The 25,084-nt window shown below is 38.5% G+C and overlaps 1 protein-coding gene and 1 long non-coding RNA gene across 4 annotated transcripts in view; one reads left to right on the forward strand and one right to left on the reverse strand.

The window, feature by feature from the left end:
* The window catches only part of RBKS (ribokinase), an 85,705-nt gene that overhangs the window by 56,673 nt on the left and 3,948 nt on the right, over nt 1–25,084 (reverse strand). For 2 of the 3 annotated variants that reach the window (XM_061211066.1, XM_061211064.1), the window contains exon 2: nt 2,933–3,065. In XM_061211066.1, coding sequence (XP_061067049.1) covers nt 2,933–3,065 — 133 coding nt within the window. Of the gene's footprint in view, nt 1–2,932; nt 3,066–3,214; nt 3,346–25,084 lie in introns of those variants that run through there. The other variant, XM_061211065.1, reaches the window with a different exon arrangement.
* Nucleotides 826–24,758, forward strand: LOC133105125 (uncharacterized). The gene is made up of 3 exons (XR_009703803.1): nt 826–899; nt 19,340–19,389; nt 24,726–24,758. It is a non-coding gene; the product is annotated as an uncharacterized LOC133105125 (long non-coding RNA).

A 25,084-nucleotide genomic window follows, 5' to 3' on the forward strand; every position in this document is an offset into this window, starting at 1 on the left:
CTTCTAATTCTTCCTGTTGCCGCCTATCTTCAACAGAAAAGCAATTGATCATGGAAGCAAGCAGGTGGGTGCATTATTTTAAAAATGAGACTGTATTACTATTATTATTTTAATAAAAACATAACAGCTCCATTAATGGTTTGGTGTAAATAATGCTGTTAATATAACCATGTATCTTGGGAATTCCCTGGTGGTACAGTGGTTAGGACTCCACACTTTCACTGCCGAGGGTGTGGGTTCGATCCCTGGTTGGGGAACTAAGATCCCACAAGCTGCCTGGTGCGGCCAAAAAAAAAAAAATATATATATATATATATATATATATATATATATATGCATACACACACATACACACACATATATATGTATATATATACATAACCATGTATCTTATTCCTTTCATAAGAACAATATAGCCAACTGGGAGCATATCTATGCCCAGGGTTACAATATTTATTGTATTGAAACGGGGACAAAAAGCAATGGAGATCTGAGTCCTATTTAAAAAGTCCTTTACTAAGTGAGAGAGTAGCACTGACATATATACACTACCAAATGTAAAACAGATAGCTAGTGGGAAGCTGCTGCATAGCACAGCGAGATCAGCTTGATGCTCTGTGACCACCTAGCGGGGTGGGATAGGGAGGGTGGGGCTCCCTATGATCCTCGGACTGTGGCCTTGGCCCGTGACTCAGTTGAGTACTGACTACACAACTCTTAACTACTTGAAGTGTTTCATTACACGTGTCACTGTACGCATCTCGATGGATTCTTGCTTAATAGCCCTCATCACAATGTCCTGACAAATATTTCCCCTTAGCTCAGTATCAGATGTTGTGCCTGTGCCAGTGCTCCTCCATCAGAGCTCGAATCTGAGCTTGTTGCAGGGCAGTAGTAAGGTAAGGTTGCTAAGAAAATTTTCTACCTGTTTTTCTTTTGCTCCATCTGTTCATTTTTATCTTGAGTAATTTCATGATTTTGGTTTTCTACTTGGAATTTGTTATCTTTAAGAAACCTGCTATAAGGCAGTTTGGCTAATTTGCTAAATAAAAATATACTTCATAATTGAATGAAATATTATGATTAATGGCTAACAATAACTCTTACTATAAAAGATATTTTTCTTTTTAAGAAGTCTAAGAATATGATGCAATTTGTTTAAGCTTAAATAAATCCATGTCTAAAGGTCCCAGGGTATCTAAGCAAAGTAACCTTGTGTAGGTTTTAGCTGAAGCCATGTTTCCATGTCCTTTCTGTACAGACACCCAGGCTAAATTCCACTGTGGGGCTAAACAACAGACGACTAAATCAGTCACAGTAGATATAAAGAACTTTCAAAATTGTACAGGTGCTCAAATAACCATCATACACAGACCAGAATAAAACAAATAGCACCTCTGTTTAATCAGCCTCCTTACTCGACCATTTCCCAAAATGCAAAATAGAAATATTTGAATTGTGAAACTGAACTTGGGAAATGAATCACGAAACCATAGGAGTGGATGTGAGAGGAATAGAAGGCATGCGGGCTCAGTAGTTGTGGCTCGCGGGCTCTACAGTGTGTGGGCTCAGCAGTTGTGGTGCACGGGCTTTGTTGCTCCGCGGCGTGTGGGATCTTCCAGGACCAGGGACGGAACCTGTGTCCCCTGCATTGGCAGGTGGATTCTTAACCACTGCACCACCAGGGAAGTCCCCCAGATTCCTTTCTGATCCAAGATACAGCATTAGAAGAAAATAGCTTAGAGATGAGTAAATCATCAGTTATTAGACCAAGTTTCCAAGAGCTGTGTTGCTGGAGTGAAACCTGCTAAAAACACGATGATTTATGCTGTTGTTTAGAAGCTGGACCACAGAAACCCACTGGAGTAGGCTAATTCCCCTCACTTCTTACACTCCAGTTATAAACTCATTAAATTCAGGGAATGCAGCATTAAGTTATTTGAGGACTGCTACTTCCCAGAGGATTCAGTGAGGTAGAAACTAATATGAAGGACAAGGAAGATTACTCTCTCCTATTTAAATCTTTAAAAACAACGAACCTGGGCTTCCCTGGTGGCGCAGTGGTTAAGGATCTGCCTGCCAATGCAGGGGACACGGGTTCGATCCCGAATTTGGGAATATCCCACATGCCGTGGAGCAACTAAGCCCGTGCACCACAACTACTGAGACTGTGCTCTCGAGCCCGCGTGCCATAACTACTGAAGCCTGTGTGCCTAGAGCCTGTGCACCACAACAAGTGAAGCCACCGCAATGAGAAGCCTGTGCACCGCAACGAAGAGTAGCCCCCGCTCGCTGCAACTAGAGAAAGCCTGCGTGCAGCGACAAAGACCCAATACAGCCAAAAATAAATAAAAATAAAAATAAATAAATTAAAAAAACCAGGAACCTCTCAAAGACTCATACAGATACTTAAACATGCATGTACATGTACTTGTTTATAGCAGCACTGTTCACAACAGCCAAACGGTGGGAACAGCCCGTCAGCACACAAATGGATAAACAAATTGTGGTATATACAATGGAATATTATTCAGCCACAAAAGGAATAAAGTACTAATACATGCTATAAGGTAGATGAACCTTGAAAACATTATGCTAAGTGAAAGAAGCCAGACATAAAATGTCACATATCATATAATTCCATTTATAGGAAATATCCAGAATAGATAAATCCATAGAGACAGAAGGCAGATTGGTGGTTGCCAGGGGCTGAGGGGAGGGGGGAATGGGGAGAAACTGCTTAATGGGCAAGGAGTTTTTACTTTGGAATGATGGAAATGTTCTGGAACTAGATAGAAATGGTGGTTGTACAACATTGTGAATGTACTAAATGCCACTGAATTGTTCACTTTAAAATAGTTTAAAAAAATGAGCTCATGTCTTAAACCGGGTTCTCGCATCTAGAACCCCCTCCACCATACTTTACACTTACCTTGCACACCATAGATGTCTTTGCTCCAAGCCTAGCAGCTTGGACACACTGGTTGGCACCTTTCCCTCCAAAGCCAATAAAAAACTTATGACCATGGATGGTTTCACCAGTTTTTGGCAGACGAGAAGTAAGGCTATCATAATTTTAAAAGAGAAGGAGAAAAAAAAAAAAGCACATTGGTAACTGCAATCAATTTAAGCTCTTCAGAAGACAGAGGGAAGTTTATCTGATGGAGCTCTAGTCTTAGCAGCCAGAACTGCAGGCAGAAGCAGGAAAGATTACCTTTTCCTTGACGATAACATTCAGTAGTTTGCATCACTGTCAAGAACGCATCTGCTTGACAAAACTCTTCTCTCCCCCACTGCCCCACAGCCATACTGCTGTAGCTCTACTTCAGATGACAGCTCTTAGAGTCTGTACTGCATCAGGGTTGTTCACGGGTGCCTCTGTTTTCCATCTTGGGGAACTCTTGGAGGGAAGTAACTTCATATTCCCCCTTCCCAATGCCGAGCACAGAGCTTTATTCACAGTGGGACTCAATAAATGGGACCAAGTTATTGTGCATTTCTGTACAGGTTTATCTGGTCATTTACAAGAATCAGGAAGTGTGCCAGGATTCTGGTAGTCCTGTTCAGGACCTAAGGAGAAGAGGGAAGTTGCAATTCCGGGCACTAAAGAATCTTATTTGTTTCCTTCGGGGTGGGGTGGGAGTGGGGTATTTAGATGGCAGGATTAGGTTTCAGTCCTAGTCCCCTCCCCCTTCCCTATTAAGATGTTATTTAATCCCGAATTCTAAGTCACCTTGGGGATTCATTTTTTCCCTGGGTATCTCCCGTGTATACCTGAGGGATACATTAATAAATTTGTTTGTTTTTCTCTTATTCATCTGTTTTTCATTACAGGGGTCTCAGCCAAGAACTTAGAAAGGTAGAGGGAAGATTATTTTTCCACCCCTACATCTCTTTTATATATATATAAATAAAAGCATTCTAAAGATCTAAGTTTAGTTTAAAATTTTTACTATGGAAAATTCCAAACATATAAAACTAGAGGAAATGCTATATTGACTTCCCCTATCCCCATGTACCCATCACCCAGATTCAACTATTGTCAACTCATAGCCAATCCTGTTTCAGTCTATACCTTCACTGACTTCTCCAAGTGCTAAGGATTTTTACTGACATTACTGTCTAATGAAGATAATATTAAACGAGGCAAAAAGCGTCAAAGACTTGCTCCAGGATATGATTTTCATAACACTGAAGGTGGAAGATGCGAGGAAACAAAATCTTTGAAGAACACATGACTTTAAATGGAAAAGGAGTTCTGGGTACAGGGGCAAGTGGAGAAGATCAGCTCAAGTGGCATGAGGACTGGTTGACTGGCCACAAAGAGGGCCAAGGGCCAGATGGAGCCAATGGAGAGATGGCAGGTGTGCCCCAGAGGTTAATTAGCTTTAGACAGGAAAGAAAGGCCAAGAGAGAAGTTCACAATAACTCAACTGAGAACCTACTCTGTTTTAGCAGATTAGAAATTTACATTCATTTCCCACCTAGGCTGTGATCTAACTGAAAACAGCCTGTCTGCAATGGAATGACATATGACTGATGCCAAGAACACATGATCATGTCAATAAAAACCAAGTTTGACCTATGAACCTCCTTTATGTATTTCTAATAGTCTCAATAAATTGGGCCAAAACTACTCCATTCCCTAGCAGTGCCCTGTCAAATATGGTTATTTGAGATTCAAAAGAGACTCATCAATAATTTGAAAACATCCCACTCTACTCCGCCCCTTTTCAATTCTATTTTTATCTTGGATTCTAAATGCATTTATAGTACTGATGAAAAAAATATACATCTACAAGGTTCACTTCTGAAAAAGGTACTCAATCAAGAGAAAAATGGTTTTAATGTAATGTTATTATCCTGTCATTTAATTTAGCAATGACAAGTGATGATGAGATTTTGATTTGCATCAGAAATCTTAAACATTTTAGGATTCTGTTATGAACAGGCAATGATGAGTAATCTGTGTGATTGAGTAACTATATGAATTCTTGGCTTATTGATGCTGCTGCAAACAACATTCATAGCAACCTTAAAAAGAAAAAATATCCAATGTGGCTAAAAACAGGCCAAAATAATTAGTAAGACTGTCACTAAAGAAACTTATGACTTCCACTATATTTATACTTAGATCTGGGTCATAACTCACTCGTTTGAATTGAGTGTATTTTTTATTATCAACTGTGGGAAGCCATGAAAAATATATCACCAGATTATTACCGGGATGTACGTGTATGTGGGGGAGGAGTGAAATCAGGGGTACTGCGTGTATGTGTTTGATGTGGGAGCAGATGGCTGGGACTTAAACTCATTTCTAAACAACTTATATTAACACAAGCACTGTACTAATTTAGCCATCACTGAAATTCCTCACTCCTTGGAATGCTACTATTTTCTTTTCCTTCTACATCTTCGTCCTATTCTTATTTCCTTCCTCCCTGAGTTGTCGCCTTGCCCTGCGTGAGGATAGGGACCAATGTCTGCACCATCTTATCCCCATTTGCTGACTGAATGAACCTTTGTAAGAGTCTCCTGTTATCTCTGAAGGGTAGCAGAATATGCTACTCCAAAATATGACTGGAGAAGGACGTGCTACTGCAAAATATGCTGCTTTGGTATATTGATTATCTTGACTGTAGGCACGTGAAAAACAGCAACTGCAGGGAGAGGCTTTCTCTGAACTCCCCTTATCTGCCTACGGACAGATCCTCCCAAAGGAACTCAACTGCCATAAATCCCCTTCCTGGGAGTTTCATCAACCAGAGAGGATTGACTCTTGTCACAGGAGAGACTAGAAGTCAATACCACGCCTAGACAGACATTGTCACAGACCGTCACAACTCCCATCTATTCTTCTAAGGGGCCATTCATCTGTCTTAAAAATCATTCACTCTCCCCTAAGAGACCTACCACTCCCCTCCCCCTTCCCTATTAAGATGTTATTTAATCCCGAATTCTAAGTCACCTTGGGGATTCATTTTTTCCCTGGGTATCTCCCGTGTATACCTGAGGGATACATTAATAAATTTGTTTGTTTTTCTCTTATTCATCTGTTTTTCATTACAGGGGTCTCAGCCAAGAACTTAGAAAGGTAGAGGGAAGATTATTTTTCCACCCCTACATCTCTTTTCCATGTCTCCCCTGTATGGCATCCGTTCTGTCCTCTGAATTGAAGATGTGGAGGTGTTGACCAATGAGGGAGAAGAGGCTGGGATGACTGTTCAATTGTCTGGCAATAAAAATTCCATGTTTTACAAGACCTTGCCCACTGCATTCCCAATACTGGCAGCATTCCTTTCTATAAGCAAGAATTGTAACTAGAACTCATACTATCATTCCTTCATTCACACATTAATTCAACAAATGTTAAATCAGTGTTTTCCAATGAACCTCCTAAGGGCAAAGTAAGCTTGCTGACAATGAGATAAAATCTAACCATGATGCTAATAACACATGAGTGAAAAAAACATGTCACAGAATAAGATTAGTATGACCTGATTCATGTTTCTTAAAAGGAAAAAGATACATGTTCTCATATGATATGTAAATGCATAGGAAATGAAATGTTAATGACAGATACCCATGAGAAGGATGGGAGTGGGGGGCAAAAGTGCACAGAAGTACAGTAAGTCCCCTACTTACGAACGAGTTCCGTTCCGAGAACGCATTCGTAAGTCCAATTTGTTAAGTCCAACAAAGTTAGCTTAGGTACCCAACTAACACAATCGGCTATATAGTACTGTACTGTAATAATAGGTTTACAATACTTTTCATACAAATAATACATAAAAAACAAGCAAACACAAAAAATAAAACACTTTAATCTTACAGTACAGTACCTTGAAAAGTATGGTAGTACAGTACAACAGCTGGCATACAGGGGCTGGCACTGAGTGAACAGGCAAGAAGAGTTACTGACTGGAGGAGGGAGAGGAGGTGGGAGATGGTAGGATCGTCAGCAATAGGAGATGGATGGTAAGCTGCATCAGCAATAGGAGACGGAGGGTAAGCTGCAATTTCACTCATGCCTGACGTTGATGGAACGCATGTTCGCATCTTGGAAAGTTCACAACTTGAAGGTTCGTATGTAGGGGACCTACTATATTCAACAAGAATCTCTTTGTGTTTTATGGGAAGCCACTTGTGACTACTTCAGATTCATCTGGCCTCGCCGCATCTTTTTCTAGCCGCCAGTTGCCTCTGGCTGGCTTCTTGCAGGTGCAGCCTAACAGAGCCTTGCCCAGGGCCATCCTCTCCCCACTCCAGGATTTCTGTTTCTGTTCTGGGCCGTTCTGCAGGACAGAGCAACCTGTTAAACACATCAAGTATCTTGGTATAAGCTCTTCTGCTTCCCGGCTTCACTTTCCCTGGCCCTCACTCTTGCTCCCTGGATTGCAGTCCAGCACAGAAGACGTGCACTCAAGCCTTTGTCTTATTGCCCTGATTTCTGTTGAAAGATAGTTTATTGCTGATTATTTTTTTAAAAGTGAATGAATTAAACAGTGGAAAGTGAATTGGAGAGCAACTAGAACATGAGTTACAAACGGGCAGAAGCATTTCTGAATTATAGATCCTAATTTACTTTGAATTAGGCTTTTCTATCTTTTTTTCTTTATTAAAATCATGAAATTAAGGTCAGGTTGAGGAAAGGACCTGCACAAAGCACCATCCGCTGTATGAAAGCATCACCATAATTCTTCCCAATTCAAACATGAGCTCTTGGTAGGGTGTCAAAGACAGACCAATTAAGTGCTCAAAGGAAAAAAAAAAAAAAAGGGAAGCAGTACTGGTAGAAATATACTGTTGCTACCATTTAAAATTTTTAAATAGTGTAAATTTCTGAATGAAGGAGAAAACCAGTCATAAGAAATATATTTGAATTTAAAACAAATTCGTAACTTTAAAATGTCATGATATTTTATTTATTAAAAAAATTTTTTTTTTTTAAATGTCATGATATTTTAAAGTTGGACAGAAGGAAGCACTGATAAATGTTCAGGTGGCCCCCCCCTCTCCCCAGTCTTCTGGGCCATGAGAGGTCATGCAGTTAGAGTTTGGTTGTATGAGGAAGGAGGCCTGAGCCACTTACAGATTGCATTACCTTTGACAGCTTTTCCCTCTTTGAACCAGCTTCTTCTCTTGCAAAACAGGTTTAATAATACTTGTCAACTCCTTAAATGCCTGGGTTTTGTACTCTGAGTTATTTCACTGACAGGTGTTACCAGAACAACTTATCAATTGCTTTTAACTTCTTGACAATGATGTGCCTGTTACAGATTCTCAGAGATGATTCATATCAAAGGAAGGAATGACCTGGTGAAACAGGGATAAGAAGCGTTTTGACCAAAGAGGTTACACTGATACTGGCTCCAGCCAAAAGTCAAGGAATATGCTGCTTTTTGGCTTTTGAATTCCATCCTTTCTTCTTCTGGCTGTAAGCTTCTGACACTGTACACCCCTGTAACAGGGGATTGTACCATTAGTTATCACCCAGTTAACATTCATTATGCTCATTTATTATTCCTACTGCCTGTATTTTTCAACCATATCTATTCTTCCCAGCATTTGTGTATGTCACATTTACAAGCATGGGGTAATTCCCAAACCAAGCTAGTGATACCTATTTCTACCTCTGTAAAAAGAACTTAGCCTTGCAGCTAAAACTTCATTTTGTGGTGCCTAACCCTAAATTTGCATACATACACGTATGATTTATTTAAGGAAATGAAACATGAATTATGCTTTAGATGGTTCTTAACTGATTTTGATTTCTAACTTATATCTTTTCCTAGCTAACAAGCCTGTGGCTAAAAAGTCATTTTGTCTGGAGATGCAGCTACTCTTGAATTTATAGAATAGATAAACAATACTCTAGTCAGGAGCGGCCAGCCTTTCAGAGTGTCATATACTTGACCCTTATTTATTTAAATTTTGCTTATGTGTGAGAAAGTGTGCTAGGCATTGGGAGAGCCAGTAAAGCCAAGCATGTTATGGTCTTCTCCCACGTTATGGTCTTACATGGCTTTTCATTCACACCTCTGTTCAAATGTTACCTCCTTGGAGAGGCCTTCCCAGACCACCTTACAGGTGAGATACCCCCTTCCTAATTGAATTTTTGTAAAGTATTCATTCATTCATTCTGACAAATAACACTAGGTTTTTGGATCAGATCCAGCCTTTTAATTACTCTTAATTGTGTTAGTTCTCCATGTCCCAATCCCGTGGGGTGACATGATGAGAGAAACCTTTAAATCATGAATTTTGGGAGTTGATGTAGGACAGCTGACACAGCTGCTGTTCCTCCTCCCCTCTAGGGTGGGATGGGGCAGAGAGAGAGAGGGAGGGAGGGAGGGGGGAGAAGAATATGACCTACTGACTTTTGCTCTGTAATGTAAACAAATCCTCTTAGGGGAAAGGAGGGGGAGGTCTTTAGGTTTACAATCCTTAGAATGTAAATAAATGTATCCAAGGAAAAAGTCTCTAAATCTCTCCAGAGGTCTCTGACTTGTACAGTTTGTCTGCCGTTCAAACATTCTTTAATCCAAGTGCCAACAGTCTTTCTCAGAAAGTCATGATCATGCACAAACGTGGAAACATTCATGGAGCATCGCATCCCAACAATTTTCTTCATAGCAGTATCATTGCCCAACGTTACAACACTCACTTATTTCTTTCCTCTTGCCCTAGCTTCTTTTGGATTAATTGTATTCCATTTCTTCTTCACTACTGATGTGTTATTAACTCCACCTCTTTTTTTCTATTTTTTAAAAGTGATTGATCTAGGGTTTACAATAAGCACTTTAGTTTAGTTTATTTCCAAATATTACTAAACCACTTTACTTATAAATGTAATCTACTTTACGGTAGTATTCTCCCATTACCCCTTCCTAACCTTTGTGTTATTATTGGCATACATTTTACTTCTACATAATATAAACCGTACAACACTGTGTTATTATTTTTATTTAAATTGTCAATTGCCTTTTAAAGAAATTAAGAAATGAAGAAAAGAACGCTTTGCATTTATCCATAGATTTACCATTTCTGGGACTTTTCATGCCTTTGAGTGGATCTGAGTTTCCATCTAGTACTATTTTGGTTTCACCTAAAGAACTTCCTTCAATATTTATTGTAGTGCAAGTTTCTAGTAATAAATTCTCTTGGCTATTGTTTTCCTGTCTTTATTTCCCCATCATATCTGAAGGATATAGAATTTTATGTTGACAGTTTATTTTTCCAGTACTTTAAAGATTTCATTTTTTTCTGGCTTGCATTGTTTCTAATAAGAAGTCTGCAGTCAATCTTTGTTCCCCTTATGTAATGTGTATTTTTCCCTCTGGTTGCTTTTAAGAGTTTCTGTTTATAATTGGTTTGCAGGAATTTGATTACAGTGTGCTTTGCTATGGTTTACATTATGTTTATCCTACTTGGAGTTCACTGAAATTCTTAGATCTATGTGTTTATATTTTTCATGACATTTGAAAAAAATTCAGCCATTGTTTCTTCAAATAGTTTTTGTGCCTGTCCCACTCTTTTTTTCTTCTTAGATTCCATTTACACACGATAGACTGCTTGTCTCATATCACAGAGGCTCTGTGCATTTTGCTCAGTCATTTTTTCCCTCTACGCTTCAATTTAGATAATCTCTATTCACTGTCTTCAAGTACAGTGATCCTTTCTTCTCTAATGTCTACTCTGCTGATAAGCCCATCAAATGAATTTTTCATTTCAAATACTGCACCTTTCATTTCTTAAATCTCTATTTGGTTCTTTTATATGTCTTCCACTTTTCTCCTCATTATGTTCAAGTTCTTCTTTAAATCACTGGGCATATTTACAAGGGCTCTTCTAAAATCCCTTTCTGTGAATTCCATCATCCCTGTCATTTCTGTGTTGGTTTTGACTTTTTTTTTCTTGGTTATGGATAATATTTTCTTGATTCTTTGCATGTCTAATGACTTTTGATTGAATGCGGAACATTGCAAATGTTACATCGGGTGTCTTAATTCTATTGTATTTTTCCAAAGGGTTGAACTTTTTCAGGCAGTTAATTTGTGGATCTGTTTGATCCTTTGAGGAATGTTTTTGAGAGTTGTTACAGTGAGTTTAGAGTACCTTTACTTTAGGGCAAGTTTACCCCTTCTAACTAAATTGTGATCCTTCTTGGATCTCCACTGAATGCTCCAGTGGTTCAACAATGTCCCTGGCTGGACAGAACTCAACACCTCCCATTCCTGTACAATTTCTGGGACATGTTCACCTTAGAGCTCTCCAGTAGTTGCCCAGCTTTGTGGAGTTTCTATATATATCCATTTAGCATTTAGCAACAGAGTCAAGGGGACTCCTTTGCAGATTTCTGGACTTTCCCCTGATTAGCTCCTTCTCTTCCAGTATATGTTCCCATAAATCCTAGCCACCATAGTCTTCCTAAGTTATGAACTCAGTTTTCTCAACTCACTGATGCTGCCATGCTTCCCTTGAGTTCCTCCTCTCTGTGTGATGGTCAGTAATGTGCCTCCAGGACTTACCTTGTCTCCTTTCTCTTCTGGATAACACTCCTGTTGTCCAATATCAGAAACAGTTGCTTCATATGTTTTGTCCCATTTTCTAGTTGTTTATGGTGGGAAGGTCAGTCTTATACTAGCTATTCTAATATGGTCAGAAGTAAATATTTTTGAATGAATGTTCTACACCTTAAAAGACACTTAGTTGGGATGACAGAATCCCACATACATAATAAATCATACAGGGACTTCCTTGGTGGCGCAGTGGTTAAGACTCCGTGCTCCCAATGTAGGGGGCCTGGGTTCTATCCCTGGTCAGGGAACTAGATCCCACATGCATGCTGTAACTAAGAGTTCACATGCCACAACTAAGGAGCTGGCGAGCCGCAACTAAGGTGCCCACCTGCCGCAACTAAGGAGCCTGCCTGCTGCAACCAAGACCCAGCACAACCAAATAAATAAATAAATAAAAAGCAAAAAAGCATATGGCTCCACGTTAAAAAAAAAAAATCATACAATGAGGTGAGAGCAGGGCAAAAGTGCTATGTATGACTGTAGCCCAAGTAGAATGGTTATTAAACAAATGTGGTCAGAATAACAGGGACAAAACAGGCTCACATCCTTCTTCAGTCTTCCAACGTGGGATAGAGGACTGAGTACAGAAGGTACCAGAGGCATACAGGTCAAAGTATTAAAAATATATCTAAAAACTAAAACACCGTCTAATGTCAACTAATCTTTTTGAATAATTATATATATATATATATATATATATATATATATATATATATATATATATATATACCTCCTTACTCCCAGCTGAGAAAAGTCCTGGAGAAAGAATAAAAGCTTGGATAGGGAGGTGCTGAATGAGCTAATTTTGGAACAACAAGGTGCAAGAGGAGAGGGCAGGAGAAATACATATATGTATGTGTATGGGGGATTAGTGAGTGGGGATTGGACAACTATAGGATGGCATAAAGGTATGTGGGACAATCAGGATGCAGAAAAAAAGGAGCAGAAAGATTTGTTGAGACATTTATCAAAGTTCCTGATGAAAAATGTTTTAATTCATTGAAGAAGACAAGCAAAGTATGAGAGTGTCAAATAACTATAAACCAATATTTTATTTTCTATTTTGCCAATTAATTATAGTAAATTTTAAATTTCCAAATGACTCCTGTCACCACATTGTAATTATCTCTAGGCTAGTTCTTCCTGCCATCTGCTGGTGTAGGTAAAAGAAATATAAATGGAATTAATTTTATTGTAAGCAAAATATGATTAGAAGGCTAAATCAGCACACAAAAATAATGTATTCTGGAATCAGTTATTAAAAATGTTAATTTACCTACTATGTTTGGTTTTTAGTGCTCATGCTTCTTTCACATTCCCATCATCATGAATAATCAAGAACTGATTATATTGTATTTGGGCTTCACAATACATTTGTAAGATGGGTCAGGATAGGCATTATCATCATTTCTGTCTTAGGAAGGAAGTGAGAACTCAAAAAAGTAATGGCTTATCAAAATGTACACAGCTGTTAGGTAGATGAGCCTAAATCTTAATTCTGGATTTAGGATTCCACTGCCATGGTCCTTAAATCATTCTATGCTACTTACAATCAACTTTCTCTCAATTTTTTTAAATGAAAACTTTAAAAATCTACTCTCTTAGCAATATTGTATTATTAACTATAGTCACACTGTTGTACATTACATACCTGTGACCTATTTATTTTATAACTGGGAGTTTGTTCCTTTTGAGCCCCTACCCATTTCACTCACCCCCACCCCCACCTCTGGCAACCACCCATCTGTTCTTTGTATCTATGAGCTTAGTTTTTAAATTAAATTTTTTTTTTTTTTAAGATCCCACATATAAGTGATCTCAAACGGTATTTTTCTGACTTACTCCACTTAGCATAATGCCCTCCAGGTCTATCTATATTGTTGCAAATTTTTCTTTTTTTCTTATGGCTGAATAATATCCCATTGTGTATATACATACACCACATTCTCTTTATCCATTCATGCATCAGTGGACCCTTAGATTGTTAGTTCTATTTTTAACTTTTTGAGGAACCTCCATTCTATTTTTCATAGTGGCTGTACCAATTTACATTCCCACCAACAGTACACAATGGTTCTCTTTTCTCCAACACTTATTTCTTGTCTTTTTGATAATAGCCACTCTAAACAGGTGTGAGATGATAATGCATTGTGGTTTTGATTTGCATTTCCCTGATGATTAGTGATGTTGAGCATCGCTTCATGTACCTCTTGGGCATCTATATGTCTTCTTAGGAAAAATGTCTATTCAGAAATTCTGCCCATTTTTTAATTGGATTTTTTTTTTGCTCTTGAATTGCAGGAGTTCTTTATATATTTTAGATATTTTTTCTCAATTTTGACTATAATATTGGAATTCAGTAGATATAACAGAAATATTTGTTTAACATTATTTTTATGAGCATAAAAAATAGCAAATTCTGTATTGAAAAAGACTTATAGTTCATTGCATCTCTCTACTTCTTTTGATTGTGACACTAAGTGATGTTACAAGGGAGAGTGGTGGCCTCCACTACACTGTCATAATAGTTAAGTATTCATTCTTAAAATCTTATTTGTATTTCAAATCTCTTTGCATAACCTATTCCCTATGATTGGAAATTTCTCTCCCCTTCTTCTTTTTGGAGCTAATCTATATGCATCCTTTGAAATTCAACTCAGATATTACTTCCTCTAGGACTCCGAATGTAACCGTGTGGGTTAGCTGCCCTGCCTCTACTCCCTAGCAATCTATGCATGTTTGTCTCATAGCCTGTATCACATTTGCTTCTGTATCACTATGGCCTAAGACTCTGCCTATACACATCAAGTGTCCAATAAACAGTTGTTAAAATATACATACATTAATAGTGCCAGATACCATTTTTTGAGTGCTTATCATAAGACAAATATTGCACTAAGCACCTATGACCACTAAATCACTTAATCCTTACAATAACCCCAAGACAAGGTTATTATTTTCATCTCCATTTCACAGATAAGAAGAATGAGAATTAGATTAAAAAATTTACCCAAGCTCACCCAGTAAAAGATGGCAGAGCCAGGATTCAAACCAAGGCTTGTCTGACTACAAAACCCATTATAAGATATTATGTACAAATGTACTTAATGTCCCTTGGAATTATTTATATTTCATGTTTTTATAATTTCTCATGTAATTTCTGGTAGCTGTACTTTTGAAGAATATTGGAGTTTTGCAAGCTGAACCAAGATGGTAAGGTGGAAAGACCAAATAGTGTTCCTTTCCTTAGAGTTCAGGAGGAATTAAGTTGATGGATCAAAGAAGACATAATAATGGTATTTAGAAAGTAATGAAAACTAAATTATAACAACAACAACAACAACAACAAAAAGTACAAGTATACCTCAGAGATATTGCTGGTTCGGTTCCAGACAAGCACAATAAAGCGAATATCGCAATAAAGTGAGTCAAATGAATTTTTTGGTTTCCCAGTGCATATAAGTTATGTTTATACTATACTGTAGTCTATGAATGTGCAATAGCATTACGTCAAAAAAAACAATGTACCTACCTTATTTAAAAAATACTTTATTGCTAAAAAATGCTAACCATCATCTGAGCCTTCAGCAAGTCATAATCATTTAGCTGGTGGAGTGTCTTGTCTCGATGTTGACGGCTGCTGACTGATCAGGGTGAGGTGTCTGTGGCAATTTCTTAAAATAGGACAGTGAAGTTTGCCACATCAATTGACTCTTCCTTTCGTGAACGATTTCTCTATGTAGTGTGCGATGCTGTTTGATAGCATTTTACCCACAGCAGAACTTTTCAAAATTTGAGTCAATCCTTTCAAACCCTGCTGCTGCTTTATCAACTAAGTTTATGTAATGCTCTAAATCCTTTGTTATCATTTCAACAATCTTCGCAGCATCTTCACCAGGAGTAGATTCCATCTCAAGAAACCACTTTCTTTGCTCATCCCTAAGAAGCAGCTCCTCATCTGTTCAAGTTTTGTCATGAGATTGCAGCACTTCAGTCACATCTTCAGGCTCCATTTCTAGCTCTCTTGCTATTTCTACCACATCTGCAGGTACTTCCTCCACCGAAGTCTTGAACCCCTCAGAGTCATCCATGAGGGTTGGAATCAACTTCTTCCAAGCTCCTGTTAATGTTAATATTTTGACCTCTTCCCAAGAATCACAAATGTTCTTAATAGCATCTAGAATGGTGAATCCTTTCCAGAAGGTTTTCAATTAACTCTGCCCAAATCCATCAGAGGAATCACTCTGTGGCACGTTTAGCCTTATGGAATGTACCTCTAAAATAATAAGATGTGAAAGTTGAAATTACTCCTTGATTCATGGGCCGCAGAATGGATGTTGTGTTAGCAGGCATGTAAACAACATTAATCTCATTGTACATCTCCACTAGAGCTCTTGGGTGACCAGGTACATTGTCAATGAACAGTAATATTTTGAAAGGATTTTTTTTTTTTTCTTTCTGAGCAGTAGGTCTCAACAATGAGCTTAAAATATTCAGTAAACCATGTTGTAAACAGAAGTGCTGTCATCCAGGTTTTGTTGTTCCATTTACAGAGCACAGGCAGAACAGATTTAGCCTAATTCTTAAGGGCCCTAGGATTTTCAGAATGCTAAATGAGCACTGGCTTCAACTTTAAGTTGCCAGCTGCATTAGCCCATAACAAGAGAGTCAGCCTGTCCTTTGAAGCTTTGAAGCCAGGCATTGACTTCTCCTCTCGAGCTATGCAAGTCCTAGATAGTATCTTCTAATATGAGGCTGTTTTGTCTGCATTTGATAACCTTTTGTTTAGTGGAGCCACCTTCATTGATGATTTTAGCTAGACTTTCTGGATTACTTGCTGCAGCTTCTACATGAGCACTTGCTGCTTCACCTTGCACTCTGATGTTATGGAGATGGCTTCTTTCCTTAAACCTCATGAACCAACCTCTGCTAGCTTCAAACATTCCTTCTGCAGCTTCCTCACCTCTCTCAGCCTTCACAGAATTGAAAAGAGTTAGGGCCTTGCTCTGGATTAGGCTTTGGTTTAAGGGAACATCGTAACTGGTTTGATCTTCCATCCAGACCACTAAAACTTTCTCCATATCAGCAATAAGACTGTTTTCTTTCTTACCATTCATGTGTTCACTGGAGTGAACTTTTAATTTCCTTCAAGAACTTTTCCTTTGCATTCACAGCTTGGGTAACTGACGCAAGAGGACCAGCTTTCCACCTGTCTCTGCTTTCGACATGCCTTCCTCACTAAGCTTAATCATTTCTAGCTTTTGATTTAAACTGAGAGATGTGTGACTCTTTCATTCACTTGAACGCTTGGAGGCCACTGTAGGGTTATTAATTGGCCTAATATCAATATTGTTGTGTCTCAGGAAATAGGGAGGCCCGAGGAGAGGGAGAGAGATGGGGGGAATGGCCAGTCAGTGGAGCAATCAGAACACACAAAACATTAAGTTTGAAGTCTTATATGCGTGCCATTCATGGTGCCCCAAAACAATTACAATAGGAACATCAAAGATCACTGATCACAGATCACCATAACAAATACAATAATAATGAAAAAGTTTGAAATATTGCAAGAATTACCAAAATGTGACACAGAGACATGAAGTGAGCAAATGCTGTTGAAAAAATGGCGCCGATAGACTTTCTCAATGCAGGGTTGACACAAACCTTCCATTTGTGAAAAACTATCTGTGAAGCGCAATAAAGTGAGGTACACCTGTACCAAAGAACTGCTTATAATTTTTATCAAGACAGCCTAAAGGACTTGGGAGTTGAGTTTCTTTAAGATTTTTGGCAGAGTACAGTTGACCTTGAACAACTGGCTTGAACTGTGTGTACAGCCAGATTTTTTTCACTAAATACATACTATAGTGCTACAAGACCCATGGTGGGTTGAATCCACGGATGTGGAACCGTGGATATGAAGGGCGACTGTAAAGTTCTTCGTGAATTTTTGACTGTGTGGGGGTTGGCACCCCCCAACCCCTGCGTTATTCAAGGGGTCAACTATACTTGTTTGAAAACAGGTAACTGAAAATTTAGATTTGTTATTTCTCACTTGGAAATGAAGACTTCTAATTTAGAAAAAAAAAATCAATATTATTGCTACCACAGTCTATGGATTATAACATTTTAAATCAGTGGTAAAAATCCAGATGTAAAATATAATATGTAAAAGGCACTTAAAAACTGTTGCACAAGTTAGTTTCTGCAGTATTATGGAAGAACTGCATTAGAAAACATTTTTGACCAAAGAGGAAAAGCCAGTATCTAATATGTGATATATCTGGGAAACAAACTAAGAACAAAACAAAACACCTCCAAACAAAAAAACCCAAACTCCAAACAAAACCCCCAAGTTTCGTTTAGAAAACAAGTCGACCATATACATACAAAGATTTATATCTGCCTTGTGCAGATATACAAGAAATGCACCAAGTCAAGCTAGTATTATAAAAATTGTGAAGAAAGTAAAGAAAGATAGTTGGAGATTATTTAAAATGTTCATATGAAAATTTTAAGACCACAATCAGTTGTCATAAGAACTTTACACAATTCCAAGAAATCTTCCTTTATGATTTTTGTTGTATGTTCCTTAAAGATCATATAACAAAAGGGTAATGCATCACTATGTGGATACTACTAACAAGTGATTAAACTTATATCCAATGAGGCAAATTTTGACTTAGTATAGCTATGGAAGAAATATATTGGAATCATCTCAGACCTGTTTCGGGATACCCAGTCCACTGTCAGCACACATTTATTGCGTTACTATATTCCAGGCTTTGTTTTGAGGTTCTGAGGACATCCAGACCCTGTCCTCACTGAGCTTACAGTCAAGTGTTAACACTGTATGCTCACTGTCAAAATGGAGGAAGATCCAGCCACTTAACTAGGAGATAACTATCCTGAGCAGAACTCACGTAATTCAAGAACTGATATCCATTGGACAGTGTCACGTGATACAATGTGTCAGGAGTTAACACTTTGTATTATCACAGCTGACAGACTGTATAACCAGGTATGGTGCCACTTAAAAATTGATGTGCTCATCTGTGCCAAGTATGCCTTCCCAGGGTCAGGAATAACCCTATCCCCATTCTCTCAAAGGGTAATTTCTCCAAATTACTACAGTACTTTGCCACAGTCACACTACTTCATAGCTCCTGCTTTTACTGATAAATGCTTGTTCCCCACCCTGGTGGCACATTAAAATCTATGGGAGGAATTTATATCAAAAAATATTGATGCCTGGACCCTATCCCTGGAAGTCTGGTTTAATTGATTCTAATTGGCAGCCAGTGTTGAGACCTTTTTCTTTCTCATTTCCACAACATTTTGTGCTAGCTGGAGTCAATTTTATGGCTCCACTTTCATTTTTACACTATTAGTTCCTTTGCTGCAGAAAGAACTCTCTTTCATGCTAGAATCCTCACAGGTTTTTTTTCCCTCTGAACACTCTCATTTAAAATCTTAAGGGGTGGCCAACAGAAAAATGGACAAAGGACACATGCACGGGCAATTCTCGAAAGAAGAAATACAAACCAACAAACATCTGAGAAAAAACTCAATCTCACTAGCAGTAAAACAGGAGATAATATTTATCACCTTTCAAACCAGCAGTGTGTTGGTTAGTTTTCTAGGAAATAGGCGTTTCTCACATTGCTAGTGGGAGTGTAGTTTAGAACACTTTTTTATGAAGGCAAATTGGCAATATATTACAAAAATTTTTAAAAATGTTATTTCCCTTGATCTAGAAATTCTACCTCTATGAATTTCCCGAAGGAAAAAGACAAAAGTCCAAAAGGTAAGTGTTCAAAGAAGTTCGTCATAGCAAATGGAATCAACTTACAGGTATAAATTTAGGACACTGAATTACTTATCTCCAAGTAATACAGTGGTGACAACAATGCTGTGGCTGAGTGTGGTGGTAGGGGAGGAGGTATGAGGTTACTGAGCTCCTCTTCTGCACAGTCATCCCCCCGCCCCCAACAAACATATACTTAGAACACGTATGCATGCACATGGGGATGCATAATTGCATAAGAGGACATAAAAGAGGGATTACTAGCAGGAGCCAAAAATAACAGACAAAACAAAAAAATCTCACACAATAAACTGGAATAGGAAAAGGAGGGTAAGATGAAGAGTAGGTAGTTTAAAAAGAAATGCAAGATAGGGAAAGGAAGAGTGGTACAACTGCTATGGAAAATAATATGGAGGTTCCTCAAAAAATTAGACAGAATTACCATATGATCCAGCAATTCCACTTCTGGGTATATATGCAAAAGAACTGAAAACAAGGACTTTAACAGATATTTGTACACCCATGTTTTATAGCAGTATTATTTACAATAGAGCAAAGGTGGAAGCAACCCAGTGTCCATCGATGGGTGAATGGATAAACAAAATGTGGTACCGACACACAGTGGAATGTTATTCAGCCTTAAAAAGGAAGGAAATTCTGACACATGCTACAACATAGATAAACCTTGAAGTATTATGCTAAGTGAAATAGGTCAGTCACAAAAGGACAAATACTGTATGATTCCACTTACATGAGGTAGCTAGAGAAGTCAAATTCATAGAGAAAAAGTAGAATGGTGGTTGCCAGGGGCAAGGGGGAGGGGGGACAGGGAGTTATTGTTTAAATGGGTACAGAGTTTCAGTTTGGGAAGATGAAAAATTTTAAATTATGGTCCTTTTGAGTTCGCAGTTCTCAACCCTGATGCATATTAAATTTAGAAAGTGATCCAAAAAAACCCCAAAGGGGACTCTGTCCAGCTGGAAGAAACTGACCAGGTAGGGCGGGGTCCCTATTTTTATTTTTTATTTATTTTTTAAAATTAATTTTTATTGGAGTATAGTTGCTTTACAATGTTATGTTAGCTTCTACTGCACAGCAAAATGAATCAGCCATACATATACACATATCCCCTCCCTTTTGGATTTCCCTCCCATTTAGGACACCACAGTGCATTAAGTAGAGTTCCCTGCACTATACAGTATGTTCCCTGCACGGGGTCCCTACTTTTAAATGTTCCCTGCTGCAGCCCTTTCCCTTCTTGGCAAAGACAAGCTGTAGGCAAGAGGAGATAAAAGATTTTGATTTTTCTGTATCTTAAAAAAAAAAAAAAAGTTCTGTAAATGGATGGTGATGATGGTTGTATAATACTTGATACCACTGAACTGTACACTAAAAAATGGTTAAAATAATAAAATTTATGTTTAGTGTATTTTACCATAGTAAAAAATATGAAAAAAAAACCCTCTGAAGGACAATATTAAGTCCTCCGATACAGATAACTGCATAATTTGCTTTTTCTCCCCCCAAGGAAAATGCTCCCTAGTAGCACTTTTGAATACCTTCTTGTCTCTTGCAAATATATGTCAAACTTCTGAAAGGCTACTCTAACCTTCACAATAATGTGTTAGCATTTGAGAGTCAAGAGATACAATTCTAATCCTGACTCCAACCTTAACCGGTATTTGCTGGGGGAAAATCACTTAATTCTTCCCAGCCTTGTTTCCAATAATTAAAATGAACAGTGTGGAACACAAAAATGAACTCAAGGTTCTTTCCTACTCTAAAAGTCTCTAGTTTCACAGTATTTCTTTAAGTTCCCCAAACACACCTTTGCTACATTATAAATATCTTTGTTACATGGGTGGTGGAGTTTGTGTAGTTTCTGTTTTTAGGAGTACTGGTATACTTAATATCTTCTTAGTTTCATTATCTCCAATAAATAGTTGTGAATTTCCTGAGCTAAATTTGTCATTAATTTCTCCATTACAATTATAAAAGCAAATCAATATTTTTTCTTAAATCTCAAAACCAATTTTGGACTTTTCCTCCCAAGAGGGGATTTGACTGCCTTTTAATTATTTGATAATATATATTTTGATTTTTAAGGTATATAATCTTTTTCCCCTGCTAAAAAGCATGAAGCATAGAATTCTTTTGTTCCAGAAAATGAGATTCTTTCCAAGAACTCCAGTTTCCAGGTCTTATCAATTTGGGAAAGCTAACTGTCAGTAACAGGGTTTGCTCATAAAGGACCAGAGAGCAGATGCTTGACTCATGCCCATTTTTCTTTTTTTTTTTTTTTTAAATATTTATTTATTTATTTATTTATGGCTGTGTCGGGTCTTCGTTTCTGTGCGAGGGCTTTCTCTAGTTGCGGCAAGTGGGGGCCACTCTTCATCGCGGTGCGCGGGCCTCTCATTATCGCGGCCTCTTATTGCGGAGCACAGGCTCCAGACGCACAGGCTCAGTAATTGTGGCTCACGGGCCTAGTTGCTCCGCGGCATGTGGGATCCTCCCAGACCAGGGTTCGAACCCGTGTCCCCTGCATTGGCAGGCAGATTCTCAACCACTGCACCACCAGGGAAGCCCATGCCCATTTTTCTTAACAGACGTTTTCAACTCTTCTACTCCCTAAGTATTTCTTTAACCTTTAACCTCTTCTTTATCCCCATTACTACTGTCCTAGTTCAGGTCTTCTTCAACTCTTGTGAAGACCATTGCTTTACCTTTCAAAATGGGTCTCTCGGTCTTCAAGGAGAATGTCTTTGATGCCTTCAAAACATTGCCTTCTTTTACATCTGCCTTGGGCACTGAGAGAGCTATGTGAAATACAAATCTGACCATGTCATTCCTATACTTTGAACACTTCACTGGCTCCCAGGGTCTACAAAATAAAGCCCAAGCACCTTAGCATGGCTGGTGAGGTCTTTCATGGACACCTTCCATCTGATGATTAGTGTGCAGTGTGCAGACCCAGGGGTTGCTGTCCCTGGCACACCCTGGCATACCCACATCCATGACTTCGCTCCCCGTGTTCATCCCAACTGGCCAGAATGATTCCTCTTCTTTTTTTTTTTCCTGGATTAGCACCTGCTTATTTTTCAAGACTTGGCTCAGGAGGCAGCTTATCCAGGAACTTTCCCCTGTTCTCCCACAGAACCTGCAGGTACTTAGCACACCATACTACAAAGATCTATCTTTGTGTCTGCCTTCTTTGGACTATAAGTTCCTCAAGAGCAATGACCATGTTATACTAATTGCAGTATCCCTAGCACTTAGCACACTCTCAGTATTTCAGTATTACATACAAGTAATCAAAATACTGGAGCAACGTTCATCACAAAGCCCACTTCACCTTGCTCTCCCTAGAATGCAGACACGAGGGCACGAAGAGCTGGCCAAGTAATGGATTGCAAAAGGGACTGCTTAGTAATACCAAACAATAGGTGCTCTTTCTTTGTCATACGTAATTTACCTTTTAACATATATTTTCTTTGAAGGGACCAAAATTAGCAAATTTCCCATGAATGATTTCATTTGAATTTAGGGAATTCAGTTGACAGAAACATGTTTAATGAAACATTAATTTAAAGATTGATTGGTAACTGATAAGCAACTTTGAAGACCAATTTAAGGAGCAGAAAGAATAATGAAGGATGATATTATATTCCTCTACTATTGGGAATGCATGATACTTCTCGGACCAACATTCCTCTGGCTTTTACTTTCCTGAAAAAGTGACTGCCAAAGAGATTTTTCTGTTCTAAATTTGACAAGTCAAGAAGCTTCTGGTGGAAGGCAGGTTAGAGGGTACCGTAATATGTCAGACACATGTAACCTTTTCTAGGTACAGTATAAAATTTTGGCCTTTTTTTTTTTTTTAAGTAATCTAGGTCCAACATTTCATCCACTTTGGATCGAAAAGCTTCTAAATTCACTTATGCCACCTTCCAATTAAAATCTTTTGAGAATTAAGCAATCATTTCCTGACTTGCCAAGGATTAAATTTAGATGCTTGGTTGAACATGAGCCTTACCTCTCCAGCCATCACTTTTAATTGGAGCATGTAAAAGGATAACACAGGGTTTTAGTTGACATCATAGTCTATTGCCATGGAAATGTAAACATGGGTTTGTATTAAGCTCGTCTCAAAGCAAGTTTTAGGGGTACAGAGAGATGGGAGACAGGAGATAAATTATGTAAAATGGATCCTCTCAATGTTGGAGTGCCCTTGGAGCGCAGACCTCAGTGATCTCATCCTGTCTCATGGCTTTAAGTACCATCTATACACAGATGACTCTCAAATTCATATCTCCAGCTAGATCTCTCCTCTGAACTCCAAACTCATATAGCTAACTGTCTTCTTGACCCCTTCAGCTGGATGTCTAACAGGCATCTCAAATCTCACACGGCCAGCCTGAGCTCCTGACACTGCCCTCTCCCTACGCAACTTGCTCTGTCACAATCTTCTACATCTCAGCACACATCAATTTCCCCTTCCACTTGCAGAGGGCATAGAACTTGGGGTAATCCTTGACCTATCTCGTACTCCTCAGCAAATCCTGTCAGCTCTACCCTCAAAATATAATCAGAAGATGCCCACTTCTCCCCACTTACACTGTTTTCAAGCTACCATCATTTCTTGCCTGGATTATTGTAATTAACTCTGACCTGGTCTCCCTGTTTCTGCCCTTGTGGGTCATATTATGTCACTTGTCTGCTCAAACCCTCCACTGGTCTTTCATTTCATCCAGGGTAGGACTCAATGTCCTTTAACCATCAATTGCCCTCCCCTCTCCCTTATTTTCTTCTTCAGCTACACTGGACTCCTTGTAGTTCACTGATAATAAGAGGTCTGCTCCTGCCTCAGGGCCTTTGCATATGCTCTTCTTCTGGTTCTCTGTATGGCTTGCTTCCTTTCTTCCTTTAGGTCTTTACTCAAATCACCTTCTCAGTGAGGCTTTCTGTGGCCAATGATCTAAAATTACTACTTTCATCCCCCTTTCATGCTTTATTCTCCTCCTCAGCATTTATCTAACAGAGTATGTATTTTACTTATTTCTAACTGATACTGTCTGTCTCTTCCACTAGAATGTAAGCTCCATGAGGCAAGGATTTTTTGCTGTTTTTCATTGCTGTATCCTCTGCACCTTGGGAAGTCCAGAGGCACATGGTATAAGATCAATAAATATTTGCTGAATGAATAATTTTAAAAATGGGTGACACATGTCATAAGAAATAAAGATTAGTGAAAGCATGATTAACCAAGGTCTATGAGTCTAACCTCTAAAAAGTTTCATCTGTTGTTGGGTTCTCATGGGAATCTGTCTTTGCAGGAACTTTGACTTAATTTTCCACAAGAACAGACTTGATTTCTCTTATCTTTGCAATGTGGAACTTCAGAGATGATTGTTGAAGGAGGAAGAGAATAATGATAAATACAGGTGGGTATTAAATAATGTTCATTGTTTGTCATGTTGGATGAGCTAATGATTTTTAAAAATTATTAGTACATAGAGCTTACTATTCATAGTGGACTGAAATTAGAAATGAAAAAAGTTGCTCATTGATTGAATTAGCAGTGCCTGGCACACAGTAATGTAATATATAAAGTGAGTTGGACTTGGATGCCATCCAAGAGGGCTTAGTTACTGAAGTAGTTTTATTTCTAAAGTGATTTTACAGTATAGGCACG

Source organism: Eubalaena glacialis, chromosome 14 (assembly GCF_028564815.1).
Source record: "Eubalaena glacialis isolate mEubGla1 chromosome 14, mEubGla1.1.hap2.+ XY, whole genome shotgun sequence".
Classification (NCBI taxonomy): domain Eukaryota; kingdom Metazoa; phylum Chordata; class Mammalia; order Artiodactyla; family Balaenidae; genus Eubalaena; species Eubalaena glacialis.